Source organism: Aptenodytes patagonicus, chromosome 2 (assembly GCF_965638725.1).
Source record: "Aptenodytes patagonicus chromosome 2, bAptPat1.pri.cur, whole genome shotgun sequence".
Taxonomy (NCBI): Eukaryota; Metazoa; Chordata; class Aves; order Sphenisciformes; family Spheniscidae; genus Aptenodytes; species Aptenodytes patagonicus.
The window spans coordinates 134,367,079-134,392,689 of NC_134950.1; the positions used below are offsets into that span (position 1 = coordinate 134,367,079).

General features: G+C 36.0%; 1 protein-coding gene across 2 annotated transcripts in view; it reads left to right on the forward strand.

The window, feature by feature from the left end:
* The window catches only part of SKAP2 (src kinase associated phosphoprotein 2), a 121,437-nt gene that overhangs the window by 8,952 nt on the left and 86,874 nt on the right, over window positions 1-25,611 (forward strand). For both annotated transcript variants that reach the window (XM_076331293.1, XM_076331294.1), the window contains exons 2-4: window positions 2,043-2,148; window positions 4,440-4,465; window positions 14,275-14,379. In XM_076331293.1, the coding sequence (XP_076187408.1) occupies window positions 2,043-2,148; window positions 4,440-4,465; window positions 14,275-14,379 (237 nt within the window). The remainder of the gene's footprint in view (window positions 1-2,042; window positions 2,149-4,439; window positions 4,466-14,274; window positions 14,380-25,611) is intronic.

Genomic DNA, 25,611 nt, shown 5'->3' on the forward strand with positions numbered 1-25,611 from the left:
GCTTTGAGAGTCAGTCAAAACCAGAGACGACCGAGTTCTCAGCTGGGTTTTGAGCTTTTCCAAGAAGTAAAGAAGCCCACTGAGTTTAAATGAAAACTGCTGAGGGCTGAGGCAAAGTTCTGTGATTAATTAGTGTCCAAAGATTACTGTGCCAGCATTGCTCCTTATTTACAAATGTGACTAATTTCACTAAGCTTTCACATATTGCTGCCTAGGTAGAACTTTGAAGTTGCTATCTAATTTTTTAAATAAATATGTAAAAGTATGAAGGAACAAATATTTAATCAGCATGTCCCTTCCAGAGTGAAAGGTTGGTCTGTACTGGAAAATCCTGTTGGGTTTCATTGAGGGGAAAAACTGTTGGTGGCTTTGTTTTTTGCCCTCAGCAGTAGAAGTATCGGGTCTTTTGACCTAAGTGAGTTTTTGTGGATGGTCAATGTCTTAGGATTGTGTGGATCCTCATTTGCCTGCTTGATCGGAAATTACAGTCATTGGAATAGATGTATAAATTTTCTGTGGGTTAGGACAAAATGCTTCCAGGGATGCTCAGTGTACAGCATAGAGGCTGTTGGGGGTGTGTCTGGAGGATTCATTAATAAACGTTAAGTGCCTTTCCTTCTGTCCTTTTAAAGAAGGAATGCCATAGAACTGAGTGTGGCTCCCCACCCTTCAGGACTGCTTTGGAGAATGTAGTGGGGAAGATTCTGTCTTATGGGGAGGGGAGTCAATATCATTCTTCAGGACTCTAAAACACTTTAGAAAATGAAGATTTTGCCACATTTTGTGACGACAACAAGCCAATCTAAACATCTAAATAATAATCTGGTAAATTATTTATAAAGAATGAAATTTTTGTAATAGCTATGCTAGTGTTCTCAAAGAGTAACTTTTGACTTGTTTTCTTGCAGCCTGTAATATAAAGTGGGATATGTTTCTGTTGAACTTCTGTTTTCTAAATAAAAAAGCAGGCAGTTAAGGCTTTCAGTTAGGAAATCTGCAGTAAAATTCATCTGATGTTTTAAAATGTAAACTTTTGCATGCAAACATTTGAGAGTTACTTACATATGCTTTTCCTATTCACTGAACAGTTATTATCCATACAGCTGAAAAATTTAAGTTAACAAGCAGGATTTTTTGGTCATATTTCTACTTTTCAGTTCTCAGGATATTCATATGTTGATTGGTAATTATAAGAAACTTTTGCAGTTAGTTTTGGCAATTATTTTTGTTAACCAAGAAAGCATACTACTGGAGAAGTTATACTCCCCCAAATTCTCAGTCACTGCATTGTTTTTATCCTATGGAATGGATATTTACTATATTACAAAGAACCATGGTAACTTTTATGAAATGCTTTGATTCTACATGACTATATAAATGCATCTTCTGAATAAGAATTGAACATTACAGTGCAGGTTAGAGCTTTAGTTTGTGATTTTACAAGTGCAGGTGTGCTTAACTTCAAGTACACACTTGGGCTTTGCTCCTTTGATATGGCTATTGTGCCTACCTAATTGTTTGCAGGATTAAGACTTTGGATATGAACTTTTAGTCAAGTAGGGAGTTCAGAGACAATGTGAGAACACTTGAAAATACTGTAACCAGTAAGTCACATATATTAGTAGCTGGGTAGGCATTACTGCTGAAATAATGAATTACTCAACCTTTTTTGTAATTTTAACTTCTGAAATAACATGGCAGTAATACATGCATAAAGGCTATTTCCATGTTTTAGCTTTATCCCTTACTTTAGGTGATGGAAAGTAGTTGTTATAGTACTGCAATTTATTAGGACTTATGTGGCATAATTAAGTGAGCAAGAATCAAATGTCACTATAGGATTTGCTGTGCTAAGCAGAAGTAGATCAGAGAACAGATGTATCCCATTTAGAATCTGAAATGTCTGTTAACGATGCTGTGTGCAGGCCTGAAAATAATTTTCTCAGTTTCTTCACAGTAGTATCAGGACAAACTCATTACAGCAGTATTAATCTTTTTTTTTTTGAGGTTTACTTTTTTTTTCCCCCCCCTTCTTTATTTAGATATCGACACGTTTATTTCCCAAACGCTAAAAGGAGAAAATCTATCCAAGAAAGCAAAAGAAAAAAGGGAAGCTCTTCTTAAGAAGATAAAAGATGTTAAGGCAAGGTAAGCGAGCTTCATGGCTTTAATGTTATAAATTCACTTACTGATAACCTAAGTTTTTACAACTTTTAATAACCATTAACAATATTAACAATTAACAACCTGTCTGGGTCCTGATTTTGTCAAATAATCTGCATGGGTTCAAGTATTTGTATCTTTCTCGAAGCTGCTAGAATTTAGTAAGAAATGGGAACATAAGGATTTGTCCCATTTGAATTGCTGTAATATTCTGAACCCTGATTGCAAGCTGGTTGGATAGAGCTTGCCTTCACCTCTGCTTTGGTAAGAGTCATTAAAATACGAGAAATATAATGCATTGAGAATACAAATGAGCTGCTGTCACCATGCTCAGCTGGTGTAAAACAGCATAATTCAATGCTGACTTTGCTTTACTGTATATTCTGTCGTTTAGCTCTGTAATAGAAAATTGAAACATAACTGGAAACTATTTATAGATCATAAGTTTGTTTCAGCAGCGTTAAAATAATGGAGTACTATGACAGACCAAGCAGAGGGCTGTGGTTTTTGCTTTTTTTTTTAGTATCAGGTATGATTTGAGACTGTTCTATTGTGTTTCAATTTCAGTCAAACAATTCAGCTAAAGAGATTTGGCTGTAGTTTTATTTGTGCTACAAAATTTTCTTTGCAAAATCTCTTTTCTTACAGCTGCAATCAACTAGGATATAATCTGGTACTTGCTGTTCTTCTCCCATTGTTGTTTCCAAAGTGGTTTTCTACTGATTACTCCCATTGGATATCTCCTAACCTTTACTTTGATGACATGCTCCTGCCTCTGTGGCAACTTGTTTACAATTTCAAAGACAGCACAATCATCTGGCGAAGGCATCATTCTTTGTATCACACTAACTGCAGGAAGACACGAGTTGTGTGGCAAAACCTTGTAATTGAAGATTTGTGTGCCTTTGATTCAGGCTGTAAATGCTTAGGGAACTATTTTTTTTTTTTAAGCAACCGGATTTTCTTTTTTTCGTGCTTCCCCTTCTGGGTTATTGAGCTAACTGGGACTGTACAGATGACTTGCAGATACAGCACTAGTGACTTTTTTCTTCAGTCTTACGACTCAACTATGTTTTTTTGGATGATGAAATATCAAAGGAGGGAACCTGCAGTTATGAGCACAGTTGACACTGAATGCCTTCCTAGTCACTTACATGACCCCATGATTTCACGTCTTATTTTAATTTCTAATTCCTTCCTTGTCTCCTGTAATATTATTCACTGTTAACAGCATCTTGCTTTTCATGCAGGCTGCAAAATATATGCACTTTTGATTTTCACATCCCACATATTGGGCTGTGCTTAACTATTACTGCTACTTGCTACGCAGGATTTCTTAGATCTGGCCTTTTGTCTCTGTTTACATTTCTCAGTTTCTTATCCCTAGACCCTTCCTTTCTCTCCTGCTCGTTACTTGTAAGCATCTCCTTACTGACTAGCCTGATAACACGCACTACTGCTTGTTGTCTATGAAGATGGTCTTGGCAGCTGCATTTTGTTTGTCAGTTATTTCTGGGGAAATCCTCTTTTCACATGAACTCTTGTCCATGCATGCTTCTTGAGAGGCCATTTTACATAACTCTGTCCTGATTATTTATCTTTATACATCAAGCTGTATCCTATGATTATCTTTGTTTCTGAAATATCAAGATTTAGCTCTGAAGAAACAGTATTTTTTCCCTCTGAGATGATAGAATTTTTTCTTTTTTAAGAATTAAATAAGTTGAGGTCTTCTTATTTGACAATGATTTTTTTTATTTAGGCATGCATTAACGTTTTAATTTCTGGTTAATTATTAATACTTTTTCACTTGGATTTGATAACTTACTGCAACTAAAACCACTATTTGTGGATTTTTTCCTGCTGACCTACTATGTTATTTTTAAAGTATGCTTAGTGGCTTTTACTCATGCACAAAACTTTTTGAAATCCGTTAACATTTAGAAGGTTTACTAAAATTAAAGATGCTTTTGTATGTTTATACCTTAACATATCTGAGTAGGTGTATATTCCTAGAAAAGGCTGCTCTACCCGAGTTTGGTTTTGTCCAAGTCGTCTTTGAAGCGACTGGGGATTCTCTCAACTGCAAAGGCAAAAGAAAAACTGAGTAAATACTTTAGCCAAAAATAAAGACTTAAAAATTATTACGGAAAACTTGCAGCGCTAAGTTTCAGCTACAAAACTTGTTGAAAACAAGTAGTTTTTCTATGCAATGTTCTAGTACCGTGGATTTGCAAGTGTGCACTGCTTTATGTTGTTTCTTCTTCTTTCGGCAGCTACCCTCAAGAATTCCAGGATAAAGGTAAATCTCCTGCCTTTTTCTTCCCGGCTCTGCTGTGTTTTTGCCCGGTGACGGGCTCTCGCTTGAACGAACGGAAGGTGCGGGCTGTTGCGGTGCTCGGCTGCGCCCGGGTCGCCTCTCGAGGCCGAGGGGGCTGGCTCCCCCTGCTGAGGAAAGCGGGGGAGAGCTTCCCAGCCGCGAAGTTCTCGCTAGACCGTCGCGCAAACGCTAGGTCCTGTTTCCTTCATTAGACACATCTGAGAACGCTTGCTGATGAAAAGATTAGTTTGGAAATAGAGTTCAGAATTTAATATAAATGGAGCTTGTTTTGTCTGGCTTAATTAGCAATAGCGTAGCATTGCGAAAGACCATGCGATACAGGTTTGCTGGTTTTTTTTTTCAGAGGAAGTGTATGCGAAGCAGCCTGCTTAGGAGATAAAATTTAGTAGGGATAACTTATTTCAGCCTTTTTCCTTAACACCGCGAAACTCTTCAATTCCACAGTGATGTTTCTTTAACCTTTTAATAGGATCATCTAGTGGCAATATGATATTGGCTTTCGATCTGTGCTGAATGAATGTTTTCATAGTGCGGTGGGAGCTTAGACGTTTAGTTGGAGAGGAGGTGATTTAGTGTGCGAGTAATGAAAGCTGAAGTGTGGGTTATCTATTGTCTTCTAGTGGAGTTAAAACAAAGCTGCAGAGTTCAGTTTAGAAAAGACTGAGGAGTTTGTTGCTACAGTGTTCTGTTCTGTAACTAAACCTGGAAGGGCTCTTATTTCCATGATGCTAATTCTTGAGGTCGTGACCTATAGCCTGTGGATGCTGGTATGAGGGTCACAGTGCGAGGTCAAAAAAGCCTATGCAAAGCTTCGCTTTTTGCCGTGGTTGAAGAACTGTCTGTTTCTGGACAAGGAGGTTCAAATGTGTAGGCTACAGCATGCCTCCTGATAAAGTGAAGATACGTAAGTTGTGTTAGGCAAGTAATGTTATAATAAGGCACAACAAGTTCATACATTTCTTATCCTTGTTTAAGTCAAGTTATATAGTCATAACAGTTCAACCGAAGGAGAAAATACAACTTGAAACTTCCCAAAGATTGCCAAGATTTTGTAAACTCGAACTATGTGATTCTTTAAAAATTGCATTAAAATAATTTGCTCTTTTTTTTTATATTGCAGCTCAGCACCCTTACTGAAGTTAAAATGTAGTTTCCCTCCGCTCCTTACTGTGCAACAGAATTAAGGGTGGAAAAGTCAAATGTTATTTTATTAAGAAAATGACTAACATGAAATTAGGTGGGATGGTTGTTTCATTGCAAATGCATCTGACTTTCTGGAGAGCATTTTTTGAAGATTTAATAACTTTCTGAGGCTATGATGCTCTAATAAACATGAGAATTGTCTACAAAGAGCAGAGTTTGCATTTACTGGTTTGCTTTTTCTTGAAGGTCAAGAATATTCTAGTCTATTTACTTTCTTCATTGGCAATTTGATTCAGAATTTCTTTTCTGATTCAACAAATTATTAATAAAGATGAGATTTCATTATCTCCAGTAAAATGGATGACTTAATTGATATAGTCTGTAATTGTTACTGTATGACTTGCTCTGATTTCTGTGAAAATTGTATTCAGCCTTATTCTTTTCATTAGAGTTCATTTGCTTCTTAAGGAAGGATATATTGCTTTTTTTTATTTTTAATTTTTATGATGTGTCTCTTTTGTTCAGATTGTAGAACTGTGTACAGATGGTGAAGCCTGCAAATGCTGATACTTCAGGTTTTTTTCAGTATTTGTCAATAAAATGAGAGGGCTCTAAAGTTATACCATTGTCTTCCGCAAGCGAGGATAAATTTCTCCCAATTCATTTACATGCATAAATATGGAAAATTCACAAGAAATAGGAGCCTGCACTTATTTGCAAAATATTTGAGGGAATGTGGTTCAGTGGTATGGGTTGTTGGTATAACTTCCAGAATTCAAGAAGTGTATGCTAAACTTTATTTGGTTGTATCATTCTTACTTTAGGCCTGTACAAATTAGGCGTGACTTGTGTAGGTGTAGAACAAAGGACCCACATGGAGGTAAGCAGTCAGATTCTTGGGCAGCTACTAGTGTAACAAAGCAGTGACAGCAGCTGAGTGAGGTCAACTTTTGTGCCCATTCATACCGCGGTGCACACCTAGACATTTGAAAAATAGAAAATTTGAGAAAAGATTAAAAACTGAGGTGGCAGTGATGGTCAGACATTTTCCTGTTCCTCCCCCCACTCCAGAGAAAGAAGAAATACTCCAAAATATAAGGTAGAAAAGGAGAATATCTTTTAGGAAAAAAGGAGGGGTGGAAACTGCACTGAAACTGGGAAGAATTAAAAACTACTGTGCACATTTAAACTTCATATTTGCTTTTCCATGTTTTGTGGTAGCAGTTACTCCTTTTTTTTTTTTAATTTAATGCAAATAAAATAATCTTTGTATCTGAAAGGGAAAGTGAAGAATGATTCATACTATGTGCCATATTATTACGGTATAGTAATTATCATACTACACTAATTATCATACTATATCAGCTGTTTTCAAGAATCTTGAGTTGTGACCTGTCATCCTTCCAGAGGCATCCAGAAGAATCTTTTGGAGGCCGATTATAGTGGACTAATGCTTTCAAAATTCATATATTTCCTGTATAACATAATGAAACTTGACTCTGGTCTCCCAAACAGCAGCTCCTTCAGCCTGTGAGTTGTTCCGCAGGTATGCTTTGCGGGCATCAGCTTGTCATTCCACTTTCTTTCCTCATTGCATGTTCTTGAAGTTCCACTGGCTTTGCATGTAGTGACTAGTCAGTTTGACCAAGGTATTGTATGTGAGCTCTTGTTGTATGGGCTTTGGCCACTAGCATACAAAATCTTACCTTCCGTAAAGATAAGGCAAGCAGGTTTAAAAGAAGAATAAAAAAAAATTGAAAAGCATGCGCACAAGTAGAACCAGGCTCCTTTAAAACCAAAATCATCCATGTGCATATATCTTAACTTTCAGAAAGTGAGTACGTACTTCTTTGCAACCAGATTGATGAACTTAAGGACTTTCTTGCATCCTCTTAAAAATAAGCCTTCTTACGTTGTCTGTCAGGTCAGTAAATATGCTGGCAAAAGCATCTTTTGTGTCTGCACGCTGAAAAAATGAAGCTTTCTAGGGGAAGTGGGTACATGTGAAAACTCAAGACACGAAATTAATTGTACAGGAAAATATTTAATTCTCATGTGTGATGTGTTATCTGATTTCACACTGACTTTTACAGTTAAGTGTAAAGTTGATTTACGGACAAAGGAAGTGCATGTTGTTCTTATGACCAAAAATGTACAATTATATTAATATCCAAACCACTAATCTTTCCACAAAATTTACTTTTATTTATTGAGTTATGTTATTAAATGTTTATTTTAATTTTTATTCTTAAATTAAGGAACTCAGTAGAAATGTCGTCTTCTCTTAGACAGTGCTGCTTTTTTTCTTTTCATTTGAAATATTTGACTCTTCATCTCAGCAGTTTAAGAAAAATCAAAACCCATAGTTACACTCAGGGTGACCTGTTCTAGATCTTAGAATGGGAAGGAACTTGAAAACTAAGATAATTTTCATACAAATTGGATTCATTTTTATAAGACTAGTATTCCTCTAGGGATATAAAAGTCTTGACTTTGTCAAAGATTCTGAGTTAATACAGTTTTTGGCATTTCTCTGTTTTGAGATTAATTGAATCAATACCATGGCTGCCAAAATGTTTAGTTAAAAGAACCTTGTTTTCAATTTATGCTAAAAATAGTGCTAAAGTTGGCAGAAGCACTATAAGCCCTAGAAACTGTATTTGTGTTTGAAGCTCACTTGCCATCTGTTCTTTGTATTTATTTTAGTAAAATATATATTTTTAATAACTTTTCACAAAAGATTTTGGCTCAGTGTTGAAAGTGAGACACTGAAAGTACTAGCCAAATTGAGTCATAATATGGGAATTTGCAGAACGTTCCCCATAAAGCACTCAGTGCACCTTATATCTGATCTGCAGCACATGACTTTGGCAGTATTTACACAGAAAAGTATGATTTGACATTTGCTGAACTACCACTTTTGAGTCTGATAAAAACTGATGAAGGTCCACTTTAATTTTCATTTCACTGTAGTATGGTAGAAGATAAACCTGTGTCTCTAGAGCATCGGTGTTCTTCTCTATGTAATTATTGGGAGCACCTGTAGGAAACCTTTAAATGACTGAGATGCCTCTTTGGCTCTTGGTAGAGCAGTGAGTGTCTGGAGCCTGAGACATCTGCTTCCTGGAAATAGTCAAGCTGATAGAGTAGCACTATATGCAAAGGCTTTGTATTTTCTGGGGTTTTTTTCTGTTTTTTTTTTCTGTTTTGTGTGGAGGTGTTACTTCCTTTTTTGTCTCTGTACACTCTGTTTTTCAGGAAATGGCAGCAGGTAGGAGTCTTTTTGGACTTAAGAAGGGAGGCAGTAGCTTGTGGTCATCAGAGGATGCGAGTGCTATATTTTAACACACTTTGAGCTTTCAGTCACGAGCATAAATACATCGTTAGTATTTAACCATAAATGGAAAAGATATGGCTTGGTTGTTATGCAGTCCTTTGAGGATTATCATGACGTATTTCTGGAGAAACCATCAGATGTATTAGAAGTGTGCCAAGTATCACTCAATCCTGGAAGTCTGGAGGGTTTCATTGTAGGAAAGTCACTGTGCTGTCCCTTTCAGCTACATGCAGCTGTTACCTGTGAAGTGTCTGTGCCAAGTGCAGTTTCAAGCAGCACAAGATACAGCCACCAGTGCAGCACAAAATAGTCTTATCCTGATGTGCATCATCAGAAGGAGAGGCAGCTCAGCAAGTAAAAGTTGTGTTGCTTTTCTTGCTTGAAGCATATTTGCTTACAAACCTAATGCTGTTTCAGTATTGTTTTAACAAATAGCTGCTAAAGAATTCCTACTTGACCTTTACAAAACAAGCCATTGAAAACCATCATGTTAATATGAGACTCTAGAAGACTCTTCAGGAATGAATGTGTCGGAGCAGATCACATGGCAAAGCATATATCAAGAAAGTGGCTGTCAGAAGAATCCAGTCTTGCAAGATGACTGGTAGATTGGGTCAGCAGCATCTCTTAAAAAAAATCGGCTGTAGCTATCAAGAGGCTAAAGTATACCTGTGCCAGCTTGAAAGCAACTTTGTCTAGTTATTTTTGTGAAAAACCGTGTAGTGAGGACCTTGCATTTATGTGCTTGGTGTCTTCATCCAGTTCTTTGTTTGGTGGGTTCTTAGCGGAGCAGAGATTGGACAGGAGGAAGCGATTTCAACCTGCTGTGACTTGGGACCTCCCAAAATGGCAAGAAGCAGGGTGTTTTGGCCTGCATGTCTTTTTATTTTTGTGAGTTGTTTTATTTTGCTTATACTTGAACAATTTTAATGCATCACTCTGTCTAGACTTTTTTAGAAATAAAATGAAAGTGTTTAGTGATCTGGGGACCCTGAGCTAGCAAGTCTCTTCTGGAGGCATTGGCTGAAACATCTTGCTTGCTCTTTTTTAGATTTAGTGGCTGAAGCAGTATCTTTAATGCTTAGGAGTTCATTACTAGAATCACATCATTGCAGAAGAAATTGAATTCCTGGGAGAACAAAAAAAGTCTGGATTTTTTTTTTTAAACTGGATGCTTATAAAGTAATATGGTCCTGTTCATTATATTCAGCTTGTACCAACTAAATCTGTTGGAAATCTTCAGAATAGGGGGCAGGGACTGAAGTGTAGCTCTTGTTACAATGAGGAGAGTTTGTCTTTTATGCTCCAGTTCTAATGTGGTACACTATCCTCTGGTATGCAGTATTTCCTAAATCAATAAATAAGCTGTAATGGAAAAGGTAGCCTTTAATAAGGAAAGACATTTTATGGTTTTTTTTAGATAACATAAAATACTGATTCTGCTACCAAACCTGCAAGAGGTTAGTTTAAATTGCAGAAACTGGAGAATAGGGTCAGTTCATATACATATTCTTGTTATTGTTGTAACTGTTAACTTATCTACTGTTAATTAAACTTTTTTCCAACTTCCAGATAAATCATATGGTTTTCTGGGGAAACAAGAAACTATATTAATGAGCATCAACTCCTTAATTATCCTTGTGACTACGTAACAGGGACACATTCATGTCACTTCTTTGTGCAATAACTTTTGCAAAGAAGTATTTTTAAACTGATCATTAATTTTATGACCACAGAAATGAGATGCAAAATTTATGCTGTTGTCATTGGCACAGGTTCAAGGCACTACTGACATTATGTGTGATTGTAATGGAATGGCTGCCAACTAATGAGTCTATAGACATTTCGTTTGAGCATGCTTTGCTTTTAGATGTCTGATTAGGCAGTAATGCTTTCAATTATGCCTGCAAATTGTATTGGATACATTTACCTGATGCCCATTGTTGCTTTGTAGTTCGGTTTTCTATTACATAAATGCAAGTTGAATGCTTTTCTTTAATTTATTGATGCTTTTTGGGTGTATTTTTATGTACTTGGCATCAGAAGAGAGGAGTAGTGGCTTGTGCTGCTCAACACTGACTCCTCTGACTGTCAAGGAGTAACACATGTAGCTTCGAATGCAATTCTGTCTAGTCTTCCTCAGTAGGTGGAGTATAAACTGTAGTGCAACACCTTGATGGAGGAGCATGTGAAGTGCATAGCATACGTTCCGAAGATGTCTTTTAACCCTGCCAGAATTAGGAGGCAAAAAACCCAAGGTTGATACTAGCCTGTAGTCATTCTTTTATGCGAACACATAAAAATGTTTTGGAACATTGCCTGTTAAAGCTCCAGAGCACATTGAGTCACCTCTCCTATCAAAATGCCTGCAGTTCTTCTATACAAATTAGATGATTTAAGGATTGCATTTCAGCGTATAATATAAAATTACAAATACATTTATTTGACCTAAAATAAAAAATGGAAGATTTTTAGTTTAATCTAGTCCTGCAGGGCTACAGGTTGCTTGTAGCTGTATTTAGTGTCTGTGACCTATTCTCCACATTTTTTACACACAAAAAAAAAAGTGTGGGTACCTAAACACACTGTTGTATGATGTGGGATCTGTATATTTGTTCTGATTGTCTTTCTCAGTGAGTTTTTTCCGTGGAACTCTTCAAGCCTTTATTTAGGGTTTAACATCTAGAGAATGCTTTGAAGACTATAAACTCTCTAAAAGCACTGAGTTTGTAACTTCTTTCTTTGTAATACCTCAACATTTTTTTTTGTTTTGTTTTAGGAGTATTTTGAACTTTGATATTGTAGAGTTAGGACAGATACTTGTTTTATTGTAAATCTGTATTTGGTGTGCCAATAGTTTTTGTTGTTTCAAATACAGTATATACCTAGGATATGTGCATGGTGTGTCCTAAATACGTGTGTATTAAAAAGCTCCTTGTTTCTAGATCATCTGGCTTTTATATGAATGCAAAGCACAAAGGTTTACCGAATTTGAAATCCTTAGCATAATTAGAAAATGGTAGTATTGTGATTTAATGGAAGAGCAGGGTAACAGTGTAGCTATGCAAACTTACATAAGGAATCAACTTCTCTGAAAGAGATTATGTATTAGCTGAGTGGCGCAAAATTCTCTGGAGATGTTCTTTCTACATGTGTACTTGCCTATTTTCATCCATAAGTGCTACTCATTTAGATATACTTAGGTTTAGTCTTACTATTCATCCCATGAATTTTAAGTGCTGGAGTGTGGTGTTTGTGGAAGTGTTTTCCTCTAGAAATACAGCCTAATATTTTAAATTTATGCTGGCACCTTCTTGAAGGTTAAATGATAGTATGTTTATGCATAGCTGATAAGAGGACATTTTTGACTGACAGCCAGGGCATTGGAGGTGGGGGTTTATATGTACACATACTCTGTGTATTCTAGTACTAGTAAAAGTTTAGGACAGGAAAAGAGTGGAACAACTTTTGATACTGTATAGGTTGTGAATATCATGTTTGCTCTTTTTATATGCAGTCTATAATCTAATGAAGATATGTATATGACAGAGACAAGCAACTGGTCTCTGGCATGTAAGTGTGAAAGATGATCATGCAGACTGTAAAGATGGCACAATATTTTCTGTTCATGTGCTATCTGCTCTCTGGCTTTCTGTTTGGAGGAAGAGGTGAATCCTGGAGAGGGATAACTTTGATTGGTTTGACAGGTGTGATGAAATGCAAATATTTTGATCAGATTAACACGATGGCTGGAGTGCTACTGGAAGATGGCCGTGTCAAAAATAGGTTGGAGTTGGGTTCAGATTCAAAGCAGTTGTTATATGGCATGGGAGCTTGAAAGGAAGCTTTCCCAAGAAAAGCATACTAAATTAATGAAGGGAAAATCAATTTGGTATTCAGCAGTCTTGAGTTGTAAAAGAACTCCAGCAAAACAAAAATCAGGCTTTGTTGTCTTATCTGCATAGAAAACTTGCTGTTCTTTCCGAACAACTGTGGTGCGTTTTGAGCAAGGACTCTGAATTTTCCATGATTTTCCATTATTAAATGGGAAGCAAAGGGGTAAAACTCTCAGCCATAGATAGACAGTCCTACTGATGAATGTTATTCATATGTCTGTGGAGAAGAATACTTTCACAATGCGTGGGGTTTATTTTGGATTCTGAGAAATTAGTTATCCGATAGTGCTCTAAAAGGGAACACATGAATAGAGAAGCATGTCTGGAGGTCTCTGGAAAGCCTTCTGCATATGAATATACCAAAAGCCAATGCTTGAGCAATTTAGCTTTATATACTTTTTAAGAAAATTGAGGGTCATTTGATCTGTTGGAGCATCAGCTTTATGATTTTGGTTTGGTGATTTTTATCATATTTAATTATTGGATTTTCCTTCTTCACCAAGACTTGATTTTTTTTTTTTAAAGGAACAGTGTAGTTTATGTTATTTTCCCATCTTTTCTCCGCTTAGATGGTATTAAAAAAAAATCTCAGAAAAGATAGTGAGTTTTGGGAGAGAGAACTTAAATTTTCGTCTAATTAAATGAAAGCCTTGACTAATGCTGATTTCACTTTACCTTTCCCAGACCTTCACACTTAATGCACTCTGATCAGTGTAGTGCATAGGTTAGCTAATAATGTAGATCTTGTATATATTGTAGTAGGGCTCTCAGCTGTGTAAGAAACTCATCAACAGAATGCTGCGTTAAGCCACAGGTTTAGACCGGGTGCTGTCAGAAGGCGATTCCATTTTTAGTTTCATGGGAGGAATACACATACACCATTTGCAAAGTAGCACCTAATTATGCTGAAGAAAAGCGAAAGTGGCCAGAGGGCGACAAACTGCTGCCAAAAGTAGTTTGGCAGTTCCTGGGAGGGAAGTCGCTGCAGCTCCTTCCTGCACTTGGACAGGCAGAACTTCGGAGCTTGGCACTGCCCGTTTCTCCTCCTGCCAGTGTTTTCCCTTGCCCACCTCTTTGCTGTGGTGTGTGTTTCTTTCCCCTGCTGTGTGAGAAGCTGTCAGCTGTGCAGCACTGGGAGTGGGTTCATTATATTGACAGCGTTTAGGGAAACCACCACTGCAGCCACATGTACGCGGCTGGTTAGAAGGTAGCCCTAGAACAGCAGTGCTTGAACGTACAAGGTGCGTGTTACGAGAGTCTGTGAGAAACGGGCTTTTTTCTGTTTCAGATAGGAATTGGTATCCTCCTTACTAATGAAAATATTTGTCTTTGGATTCTGTCTGTGTTTGTATGATAGACTATTTTAACTAGCAATGTATTTTTTACTTTTACAGAATTGGAAGATGAGGAAGAGTCTGAGGACTCTCTTTCTTTGCCTCCTGATAGTATCTCAGTAGCATCTGACCGATATGATAAAGAGGATGAAGCACCTTCTGATGGTATGTGACACTGTTTACCTTAGAAGTACTAGACTTGCCAGTTTGCTACAAACTCATGTAACGAGATCCTTGTGATGCGAATGTTAGTGTTGGAAATTATATAAACAGATAAGCATCACAGCTGGACAGTTTCCTTTACCTTTACAAGAACCTTTAAAGGAACTGAAGAGCTCTCTCTAGTGGTCCTAAAGCATAGTGAAGCTGTCTCAAATTTTACATGTTTTTTTTTAAACTCAGTTTTTTTTCATAACAAAGCATCTTCTGTAGATGCCTATGTTTTTAAAGATAGATCAGTGGCTAAAAAAGTGTGAATATTTGTAGTAACAAATGGTTTGTTAATTCAACATTATCAGATTCTTGCTTAATTTTATTGTGCTACTTAATGGCTTACTGTATTATTTATCTAATAAATAATGAAACAGTTTACGTGATTGATATTTTTCTGCAAATTCCATGCAGAATAGGTTCATAAAATATTAAATTAATTATTCCTACAATGTTTCCTTCCATTAAGACAGTCTTTTGTAGAACGTTTTTATTATATAAATTTTAAATTTGAGTTTGCATTTAAAAAAAAAAAAAATCTAGGCTCCATAGCTGTTTTCCGTGTTGTTTTATTTTTTATTCATTAAATTTAATGCTAAATGCGACTGTTCTGAAGACATGAACAATTGAATATTTCAACAGTTAACAAGCTTGCTTTAGCATAGTGTCCATATTTTTGAGATTCGTTTGTTGTATACATAATATAAATACCTTCTATGGATAATACATGGCAATAAATTAAGTATATGTACAAATAAATTAACCATGTATATTAATTTGTGGCACTAGAAGTTAGATAGACTTACTAGTGAATGATGTTTTCTGACATGATATGATGATCAAACTGTGCAGCTCCATCTCAAAATACAATTGCTGAATGAAAATATGCTTCCTGCAACATAGCACTCCACATTTTATGTTATCCAGATTATTCCCTTTGGAAACATAAATTGCTTTTATGAGGTATAAAATTATGTCTATTGCAGAACAGGGATAAGTCAAGTACATGCATAAGTGATAAACCTTCTAACCACTGATTCAGAATAACACAATTTTTTTTATATCCAGAACTCTGTAAAATGTGTAACAATAATAATCACACTTTTTTTTTATATTGAGCTTGTTGCATTTTGGCAATGTGACTTTCTGTTAAAAAAATAAAAACAAGGCTTTTTGCTTTCTGATTGGAATGTAATTATCAGTCAAATTGAATATGGCTTTTAGAAAACCCAAGCTAATTTTCCAAACTACAGATGAATGCAACTTCCCATGTATTTATTTTTGCTTACAAACATAATCTTAACATTATTGCTAATTGTAACTTAATAACATGGTAGTGATTGCATAAAGGGTATGTGACAAAATTGTATGACTATTTAATAGGAGATATGATTATAGATTTGTTTCAAAACACTTAATCAAGAAAAAAGTGATAATGTTCATAAACCTAAATAATGAATGGCTGAAGAATGCTGATGCAAGAGTATATGAAATACCATATGAGTTTGTACAGATGGGTGATTAATTTTTAGCCTATTTTGGAAGTTATAATTATGAGGGTAGGTATAATAGCTGCCCAACTATATCTTGGCTAATCCATTCCAGTTTAGGTAGAAATATAGTGGGTGCGATTCTGTTATATTTAAGATGATTTTACCTCACTGGTCTTTCTATGTTTTATGATAAATCCTCTTTAATTATATAGTGGGAGTGCAGCACAAGGAAAAGTTGAGAAAAGGTGGTAGATTTTGATCTGTAAATACTTTCGTTTATTGGAGGAGTGTTTCAGTTTTCCTCTTCGAATGTCCAGTGTGTCATTCTAAGACCATTTTGATTTTAACATATACAGTCCATCATTCAAGTCTAGCCACCTAGACTATGTATGAAAATGTATGTTGGGAGAATCTTATAGGAGGTGGATTGATCCTCGGAGGTGTCATTTGCTTCAGTTCTCATAGGCATGAATGGGTTTGTTGAAGCTTAATACTGTATTTTTGTTTTTTACCAGTCTGTTAATGTCCAATATTTAAATCCTACTCAAGAACCTGGATCCGTAAGGTAGATGTTTGATCTTAATGGTTACCAGTTTAGTTCAGCAGGGCTCTGTGCAGGTGTAAAACCCCATTTGTGTAGGATCAAGGCTCTCAGCATTAACAGAGGGGCCTAACTGTAGGTAACCAAAATGGGGTGTTCTTTATTTATATTTGAGTCTATTCATATTTTTATATAAAGCCTTTTTAATACATTTTCTGCTGAAATAAAAAACAAAAAACAGGCATTTACCTTTATATACTTGAGTTAGACTGCAAGGTTTGTATGACTTCTGAAAGTGTCACTATTTGACTTTGCAGTGTTACTGTCAAAATATAATTTGTGAAGGCACCCGCTTGGTAACAGATAAAGAATTAGTGTATTACGTGTACATTACAGTCACTGTAAAATCCTGGAGTTTTTGTGTGACCTTTGTCTAATGGTGTATTAATTACAAGAGGGATAATCCATTTAACAATAAGTATGGGATAACTAAATTAGCACAGGTCACCTAAAGGCCTTTTGTCAAATCTGATTGTTATGTTGTCCTTTTGACTTTTACCTTATGGTAAGCACTAACAAAGTATCTAAACTTTGATGGATTATAAACTCTAAACATGATATGTATTTTTCATAATGCTAATGTAATTTTCTAGGTACTGAAAAGGTCAAACCTCCACGTCTCTGTGTGCATTCTAAGTCTGTCTTTCCTTTTAATATTTCTTTTTCTCTGTTCCTCTGGTTCAAAAGTTCACTCAGTTCCCAAATGGCCACCTAATTTTCCAGTTATTCCCTCAAGCCATATGTGTTTTGGTTTCTTTATGGTTTATTAGGTACTGTAGGAAAGTAGCATAAGTTATATCTTCTAATGAAATTCAAGCACACTTCAGTGATGCTTTGACTTGATTGCTGGCAGCAATTAAGTCACAACGAAGGAGAATGATGCATAGGCTTACGTGTCCAGACACCCTACAGAAATTGGAAAAGGGATAAAACACAACAAAACTCCCAAATAAAATAACAAACCCCAAAACAAGACAGACAAAACAAAACAGCACTGCCAGGCACTCCTTTCTTAACTTGATTTTTTTTTTTATTGGCTAACAGCCTGATTGATAGCGAAATCATAACTTGCTGTATGCTAACAGGCAGAGTTCACTTGTAGGTTATTGTGAGCTGATAAAGGGTTAGATGGAGTTTTGATTTTCGCATTGGTCCTTGGTGCACCAGATTAATGGAATTTCAATGAGAGACTGGAGTAGTCACAGCTTTGTCAGAAAAACAGATGGAGATTCTATAGCCATGTCTACTCATTAATACCAGTTGCCTGAAAGGTGTACTACTTCTCTATACAAAAGACTCAACATAATTGATTTTTGAGCGGGGTATTTTTTCACTTATTGATGACTAGGTTTCTTGCAACTTAAATGACAGGTTTTTGTATAGTACATTGTATAACAATGTTATGTCTTGTAAGTTCTTACTCCCCTTCCATCTGTATTTTGAAGAATGTGTGTAGTGGAGAATATATGTCTTGATCAGTTAAAAACCACAGCATTCCAAAGACTTAAAAATTGAAATAGTAAGACTTTCTTTAAAGTTGGTAACAAACTTATTTTTGGTTGAGACATTAATGGGGAAAAAGTTACTGTTTTCCATTTAATTTTCAGGTTTCCTAGGATGGTATTAAATCTAGGTTCAATGCCATGCTGAAACTTTCCTATTTAACAGTGTAATCTTCTGTTATGATCTCAAGGGATTTTTCTTAACAATAAATTTTTTTTTTGTGGTATGGTAACTTGATTCCATAGTAGGAAATTCCATCGACATTAAAGGAACAAACTTTCTGACTTTAAGTACTGTGAGTGAACCGACCACTTCTGAAGAAGATATGTCTGTTTAGCTCTGCAGGGAGTATGTGATTGGGTAATTACTGGATCTAAAAAGATCACAGTGAATGCTGTGATAAAATAATTTAGAGCATTGTAATTTCTGTGGAAGGTCTAGAAATGTTGCTTTGAGCATGTAAAGATGAAAGAAGTACTAAAAATGTGTCTGGGGACTTGTATGCTCTTCAAAATACCATATTTGGCTATAGCTTATGAATAAAATACGCTTTTTAGTAGAAAATTGTTAAATAGGGTGAGAATCTCATACTAAAAATTCCCCATAGTTGAAGTGGAGGAAGGTAGGGCCTAAGCAAGCAAAACAGGACATTTGGAGAACTTTGAGGAATCAGAATAAATGAAGGGATTGTGCTTTAACTGTTTGTCATCAGAGTGCAGTCTTGAAAATGAGCAGAATTTGTTGCTCCCTGCAACATGCTTTCCGTGGTATAATTTTGGATGAAACAACAGGTTTTAGCACTTTATTTTCATGCAGCTCCTCTGGAAAAGTTCTATACAAGTCTTTGCAGGCTCGAGTCAACTATTTTACATGATCCATAGTATTTCCTTTGCACGAACATCACATTTTGTCTTTTGATCAAGTGAGAATGAAAAATTGTGTGACTAAATTTTGCATGCTGCTTCATTTGACAGTTTAAGTCTCAAATACAAGTACTGATTAAGTTTCTTTTTTTTTCTTTTTTCCCTATTTGGTAGGCATAAAGGTTTGAATACTGTCACTGAAGAAGGGTAGAGTTCAGTGTAAGACCTTATCTTTATGTACAATGCATATACAAGTATTTTCCCACTTTTTTCAGCTACATTCCTACTGAGTTTATTTTTGAGGCACTATATTAAAGCAAAAACTGTGTTCCATCACTGAGCCAGTTAAGCAGTATTAGCAGCTAAGTTACCAAAGGTTGGAGAATGGAAAATGCAGCTAGGATTTTTCTGTCCTCTTCTCTCTCCTTTTGCCCTTCGTATCCCCCCAGCCTTGTATTGGTTTACCACTATTTTAGTATCGTAATCATGTACATGGAGAGGATGTTTGGTTGTCCTGGGGATGACAGCATTGGAAGTTTACCTGAGTTATTCTAGGAGATTAGTTATTTGCTTTGCAGTACTGGGGAGAGTTCCAAACTAAGCTCATGACAGCCATTCAAAGAAGTGAGAAACTTCTTTATTTGTGCTGCTTTTCTCATAGGTAGATCTCTTTGAAGGCAGAAAAACATATTTTCTTATTTCTTATATCTTTAAATATTCAAGCTTGATTAAAAAAATCATATTGAGGGAAGGTAGGATCTAGGTTTACTGGGACACAATCTTTGGTGAGAAAAGGTGACTTCTCCTTTTTGCCCTTATTAGGAGCTGGCAGGAGAGCAATAGCATCAGTGCTATGGGAAATGGGTAAAGACTAGACTTTGGCATGCCAACTTTGTTTTGAGAGTATGCTAGTTACTGTCAGAATTGTGACTGGGAAATAACGTAACTTACTATTTTGATGTATGCGGGTAATTCTATGTTTTCATCAACAGTTTAGTAGAGTCTTGCTGTGTCTGAACAGATGTATAGCAGAGGAAATACTATGTATTGCAACGTATTATGATTCTGCATTTCTGGGACACTTGTGGCTGAAAAGGTAATACGACTGATCAGAAATGTTGCTTTCAGAATTCTAAGAAATTGTAATTAGCAACTCAGTCTCAAGCAGGAAGACTGAAGTCTAGAATTTCCAATGTATGCTGAGGCTGTCAGAGGAAGGATGCATCACTAGGGAATTAGGCTGAGACATGGACAGTTTAGATGTCACCCAGAATACAATCTTTTACAAGCTGATGGAATGCAATGGAAAGTAAAACATACTAAAGAGGAACTTAATGTGAAGCGTATTTTAAAAATTCAGTTTATGAGGATATTGGTGCACATGGGACCGTCTATGCATAAATTCCCAGATCCAAATCTGTTTGCTTAACAAATGGGAAGAGACTGCTAACTTTGTTGAAATTGTGAAAAGCTGTAAAGAAGATCAACTCCTTGTTGGATAGGAGGGACCTTAAGAGTAAAGTCAGTATATCACCTTTAGCATGCCTGAGATGTTTCTTGGCAGACACCTGTCTCATCTTCCCTAAAAATTTCTAATGGTGAACTTCTATCTTCCCCAGGCAGCTTGTCCCAGTGCTGCACTGTAATTGCTAGGAGAGGATACATACCCTAAACTCTTCTTGTCAAATGTCAACAGACTGACTGTTTTGTCCATAAAGGACACAATGATGGTGTATTTCCTTTTCCTCCCCACCACTTCTGTCATTAATATATTTGAAGACTAAGAAGAGTCTTTAACTTTCCACATGTAACTGCTGTTGAAACCTTATGGGAGGAACAAGCAGCTGAAGTCCTTGCTTGTTTGTTCGTTTGTAGGCTCTATAGCAGTGCATATAGCAGCAATGACTTATTTTGGAGAAGCAAGAAGTTTAAAAAAAAAAAGTGCATGTGAAATATGCAAAGCTAATCTACTTAATTTTGATTTAAACCATTTGCACAGAACAAGAAGGGATTAATTTCTGATAGGAAGCAGTAAGTTTTAAGTGAAATTTTGGCCCTATTAAAGTCAACAGTAAAGTTAAAAATGGCATCATGTAGGTTAACAGTGTGTATAAATTGATGATACTAAAACGTTTGAACTTCTAATTATCATGATGAAAAACTTCCTATTAAACAATAAACCCCTGTGTTCTTTTAACATTTACCTTTCTCCCATGGGAGAGATGACATGGTTTGTTGCTCATTTTATTTCATCTATGTTGCTTCAGTGACTGAGCAATAACAAAAGAGCCATGTATGCTCCACCACTACGCAGGACAATATCCACAATAAAAACAAATAATGATCTGCTTAACCCATTTCTCTTTCATATTAGATCATAATTTTATTCAAGGTATCTAACAATATTATGGTAAAAAAAAAAAAACAACAGAAAGCTGAAGTGCAATAGATTTTTCTATTTACTGCTTGTTGGCCTAATGTTCTTCTAGATTGGTTTTTATACATCACGAATAGCTGAAATGAAAAGGAAGAAGGAAGGTTTTCCTTCAGCCTCTTTGATATGTGATAAACTTTTTAAGTGTGTTTTGGAGGCTGTTAATTATGGATTTAGGACCTTCTTAATGCTTTCCTCAGTTGAGTGAATTTCTGCCTTCTGATTTCCCTGTAATACCTCTTTCTTCCTGTCAAGCAGTTGTGGCAAGTCAGCTTCCATTCTGCTCCTTACTCCTTCCCTCCCAGAATCAGACAGATGCATCAATTGTAGATGATAGCACTGCTTCACGCTACTTCAGTGGCACCTTGAGGTGGGTGCCTCTCCAGAGGTGAGCAAGTCCAACAGATTGTTGCTGCTCGGCATTCAAGGCAAGAGGCATCTTCTCCTTCCTGATATCTAGCAAGTGCGACAGGAAGATGGGTCAGCCTTCAGCATACACTATGCAGTAGCCCCAGACATCTCAGGGGGAGAACAAACTCTACAAAAACACAATGGTTTGTTTTAGGCTAGATCAGAAATATGTAAAACAATGCTCTGTGTGGTACTTCATGTTTTCCATGTCAAGGATGAGGCCTTGGAGTGCCTGGGTATAGGAACCAACTGAAAAAAAAATAGCCTTGCAATAACAGTAAGAATTAAAATTAAGTTTGGTGTACGCTTTTCTGTCTCTGAATTGGTAATTAGGAATTTTTGCCCATATTTAATCTATTGTATGCACTGAAGTGTGTATCAACACTAATGAACAGAAAAAGATTTTCCCCATATTCCTGTTTTTGTGTTTTAACTGATTAGTAGTTTCTGTAGAGGTGCAAAGTGTATCTGTATAGCTTAAGCAAGTACAAAAAGGGCCTGTTTTCTGTCAGGCGTCATGCAATCCAGGCATTAATGTAGTGGATTTGGGTTTGTTTGCTTTTAAATAAAAGGAGGTTGCAGTGGATTAATACTGTGAATTTTGAGATTAAATTTGAATGGAAAAGTAAAAACTTTGAATGGAAAAGTAAAAACTTTGAATGGAAAAGTAAAAACTATGCCCTGAAAAGGTTTATTAAAGTGTTTTGCAAAGGAAAAAAAACCCCACTGTAAATTAAATCTTTATGATATCCACTATATGGGCAAGTTCATTATTGCCCTTAACCAAGATGATGTTGCAGGTATTGCTCACTGCTTAAAAATTTGCTGCAGGATGTCCTTTGGACATCTGTCACTAGACAGTATTAGTTTGATTGCTGGTTTCCTCAGTAATTCTTCATAGATGCTTACTTGGATTACTTACAAGAGTCGGACTTCAGAGTAGCAGACTAAAAATGCTGAATGCCACCTTCTCTCCAAACTAAATTTATTACTACAGTTTTAACTAGTATTAGTCAGAGCCTATTCACCACTAACTATCACAGTAATGACAAGTAATGTCCCATGAGGACCTTAGCCCTGTCTTCTCTACTGCGGGTAGTCAGAAATAGTTTTGGCCTCATTTTGGGCAAGGAATTATGAATGATCCTATACTATAAAATGGAGGAAAACCTCTTCTGGTCTAAACAAGGTTTTCCTGGCTGCCTTCTGAATACTTACTCTATGTACCTGAACACACTTTCCTTAATGGAAAGTACATCACGGCCTGATAATAACTTTCCAGAGATATCCTAGTCTTCATATAAAACATCTTTTTGCTTGTTCCTCAACAGTCAAATTTTCTATTTCTGTATATGGACATGGGTGATGTATAAATACTCACAATGCATATTCAAAGATGCAGTTAGTTTATTACGTGCTTCACGTATCTGCACTTGTGCATCACCACTCTGCATGGAAGAGGTAAGGGGAAAGGAGTAGTGTTGAAAGAATGTGATTGGGGGGGCAGAAGGATGTTTGGACTGTGTACATGGCTGTGCTATAAGACGAAAATGGGATGGAGACAAGTGAAGGTGGTCCAAGTCTTTTTGGTAGGTAACAGATAAATTACTCTTTTGCAAGTATGGATACAGGAAATGGGCCTTATTACTGTTGCCTGGAAAAGAAGTTAATGGAAGTGTTGTCATTGACTTCCAATTAAAAAAGATAATTAACCTTGCCTGTCTTCAGGTGGAGAGTCTAACACATTCTTATAATACTGTCTATTTTGTGTTTAGTAATTTGAACAGGTATGCATATGAAGGTGGTGGGGGGAAAGTTTGTCTTTCTGATTTCTAGAACAGCTTTCCTTATATGAAAGTAGGAGTGGAGTAATTTTTCTCCCTTTAACAGCTTCTTCAGAAGCTAGCTTTAATACTGTATTTTAACAGTAAAATAATTGGTGAGACTACCACAAACTCTTTCGATCAAAGCTTTTTGGAATATTTTAGCAAAAGGGTTATTCTGTAATTGTGCATGTAAAATAACTGCAAGTTAAGAGTTAAAAATACACAAAAAAATGTAGTCATAACATTGAGAATTGCAGAGATTTTTTTTCTGTAATCTGTATAGATAATGTTTGGAAACTTAGGTGGAAAATAAAACCTGCAAAATAAAAACTTTGGTTTTACTTGTTAACCACAACATATCTGCAGATTTCATTTGGAAATACAGACTATGTGATGCAGTTGATAGAGGTGCATTTAAGTACATATTGCTTTTTTAATATATGGCATACCTTTTTCTTCTGTCTCAGATCGCTGGAATCTTCCAGTGCTCTCATTCATTTGAGCGATATTTAGAATGTGGTATAAAAATAATGTGAAAATGCCATAGTGAGCTGGTGATAATTGATTTACTCCATCACACTGAAATACCTCTTGTTTTCCTCTTCCTCCTCCCTTGGGCAATAAACATGGGATCAAGCTGCCAGTCTGTAGATATAATTTTTCCAGCAGTGCCATCTGGCTCCTTGGCACTGGAAGTTGTATTGGCTTCTTTGCTGTTTCCACTGATTTTTGTCAAATGTTAGTCCGTTGATGAGATGTCTTCTGCTAGTGGGTGCTGATTTCCACCCCCCCCACCCCCCGCAAGTGAATATTGGGTTTTATTGGTGTTTTAAGGGACTGCTTATATTGGTGTGGGCTTTTTTGTGTGTGGTGGTTTTTTTTGTTAGGAATTTAGGACATAATATGAGATCTCTTTGAGGAAAAATTAGGATTTATGTATCAATCGGCTTCCTCTATCCATGTTTAAAATACAGTTTCCCAGGATTTTTCTACTTTTTTGAATAGTACTAGCATCATGTCCTCTCACAGATTTTTATAGAACTTCAAAGTTAATGTAGAATTGTCTACTTTTTATTTTTGGGAACTTTCACTTTTTAAAGAAATTATGGATAAACAATAAGAATTTGTAGGGTCTGTGTAACAGATATAGCGAGCTGTATGTTTTAGAACAACTAGCCAACCGAGCATCTTTTTTTATCACAGAACTACAGTTTTATTTTTGCTGTCAACTTTTCTTAAAAAAAAAAAAAAAATAAATTGAGAAATGGTGTCTCAGTAGAACAAACACATCTGAGTTGCTTTATTCTATTCAAGTCTTAGACGCATTTCATTGCCATACAAGATATAATGATGGTATTGATAAAAGAGTTAAAAAAAGAATGCTCTGTAAATAGTATTCTAATGGAGATGGGAGGCGGGAGAAGAATCCTCTTGATCTAAACTCTTTTTATAATTATTATTGTTCTTATTAATTTCTTAATTATTTTTTATTTCCTCTACTGGTCAGAAAGATTCATTTGAGGGGGGGAAAGCCTGAGGATCTGAGAATCCCAACAAAATACAAAGAACAGAGTTTCAGATAACACATTTTTATTCTGCTTTAAAAAAAAAATGCTTTGAATATTTTGGGTGAATAAAAAATCCAAAGCCCTTTCTATTATTATGTAAGTGAACTCTTATTAATCAGGACAAGGTGAACTAATTTAAATACTTTATATACTTAATTTTTATTTTAACCACCATTTTCAAGGGCTGTGTCTCAGATGAATGAATTATACTCATCCCTGGGTGTAAATCTAAATTTTCTTTCATGTTGAAAGTATTTTCTTGAAGTTGTTCAAGGTAACCTTGTGAGCTCTCAAACATGAACAATTGTGTTTAGTTGCCCTATTGGAATATTTTTATATTATTATTCCTAAAAGTAGAAAATAATAAGCACTATTTATTTATCATAGACTTAGCACTACCCTAGTGTAATGCCTTTGTTAATAAAATAGTACTAAACTGGTATTTAAATCAGTATTATTGTGCTTTCCCAGCACTGGAGAAATTTTCT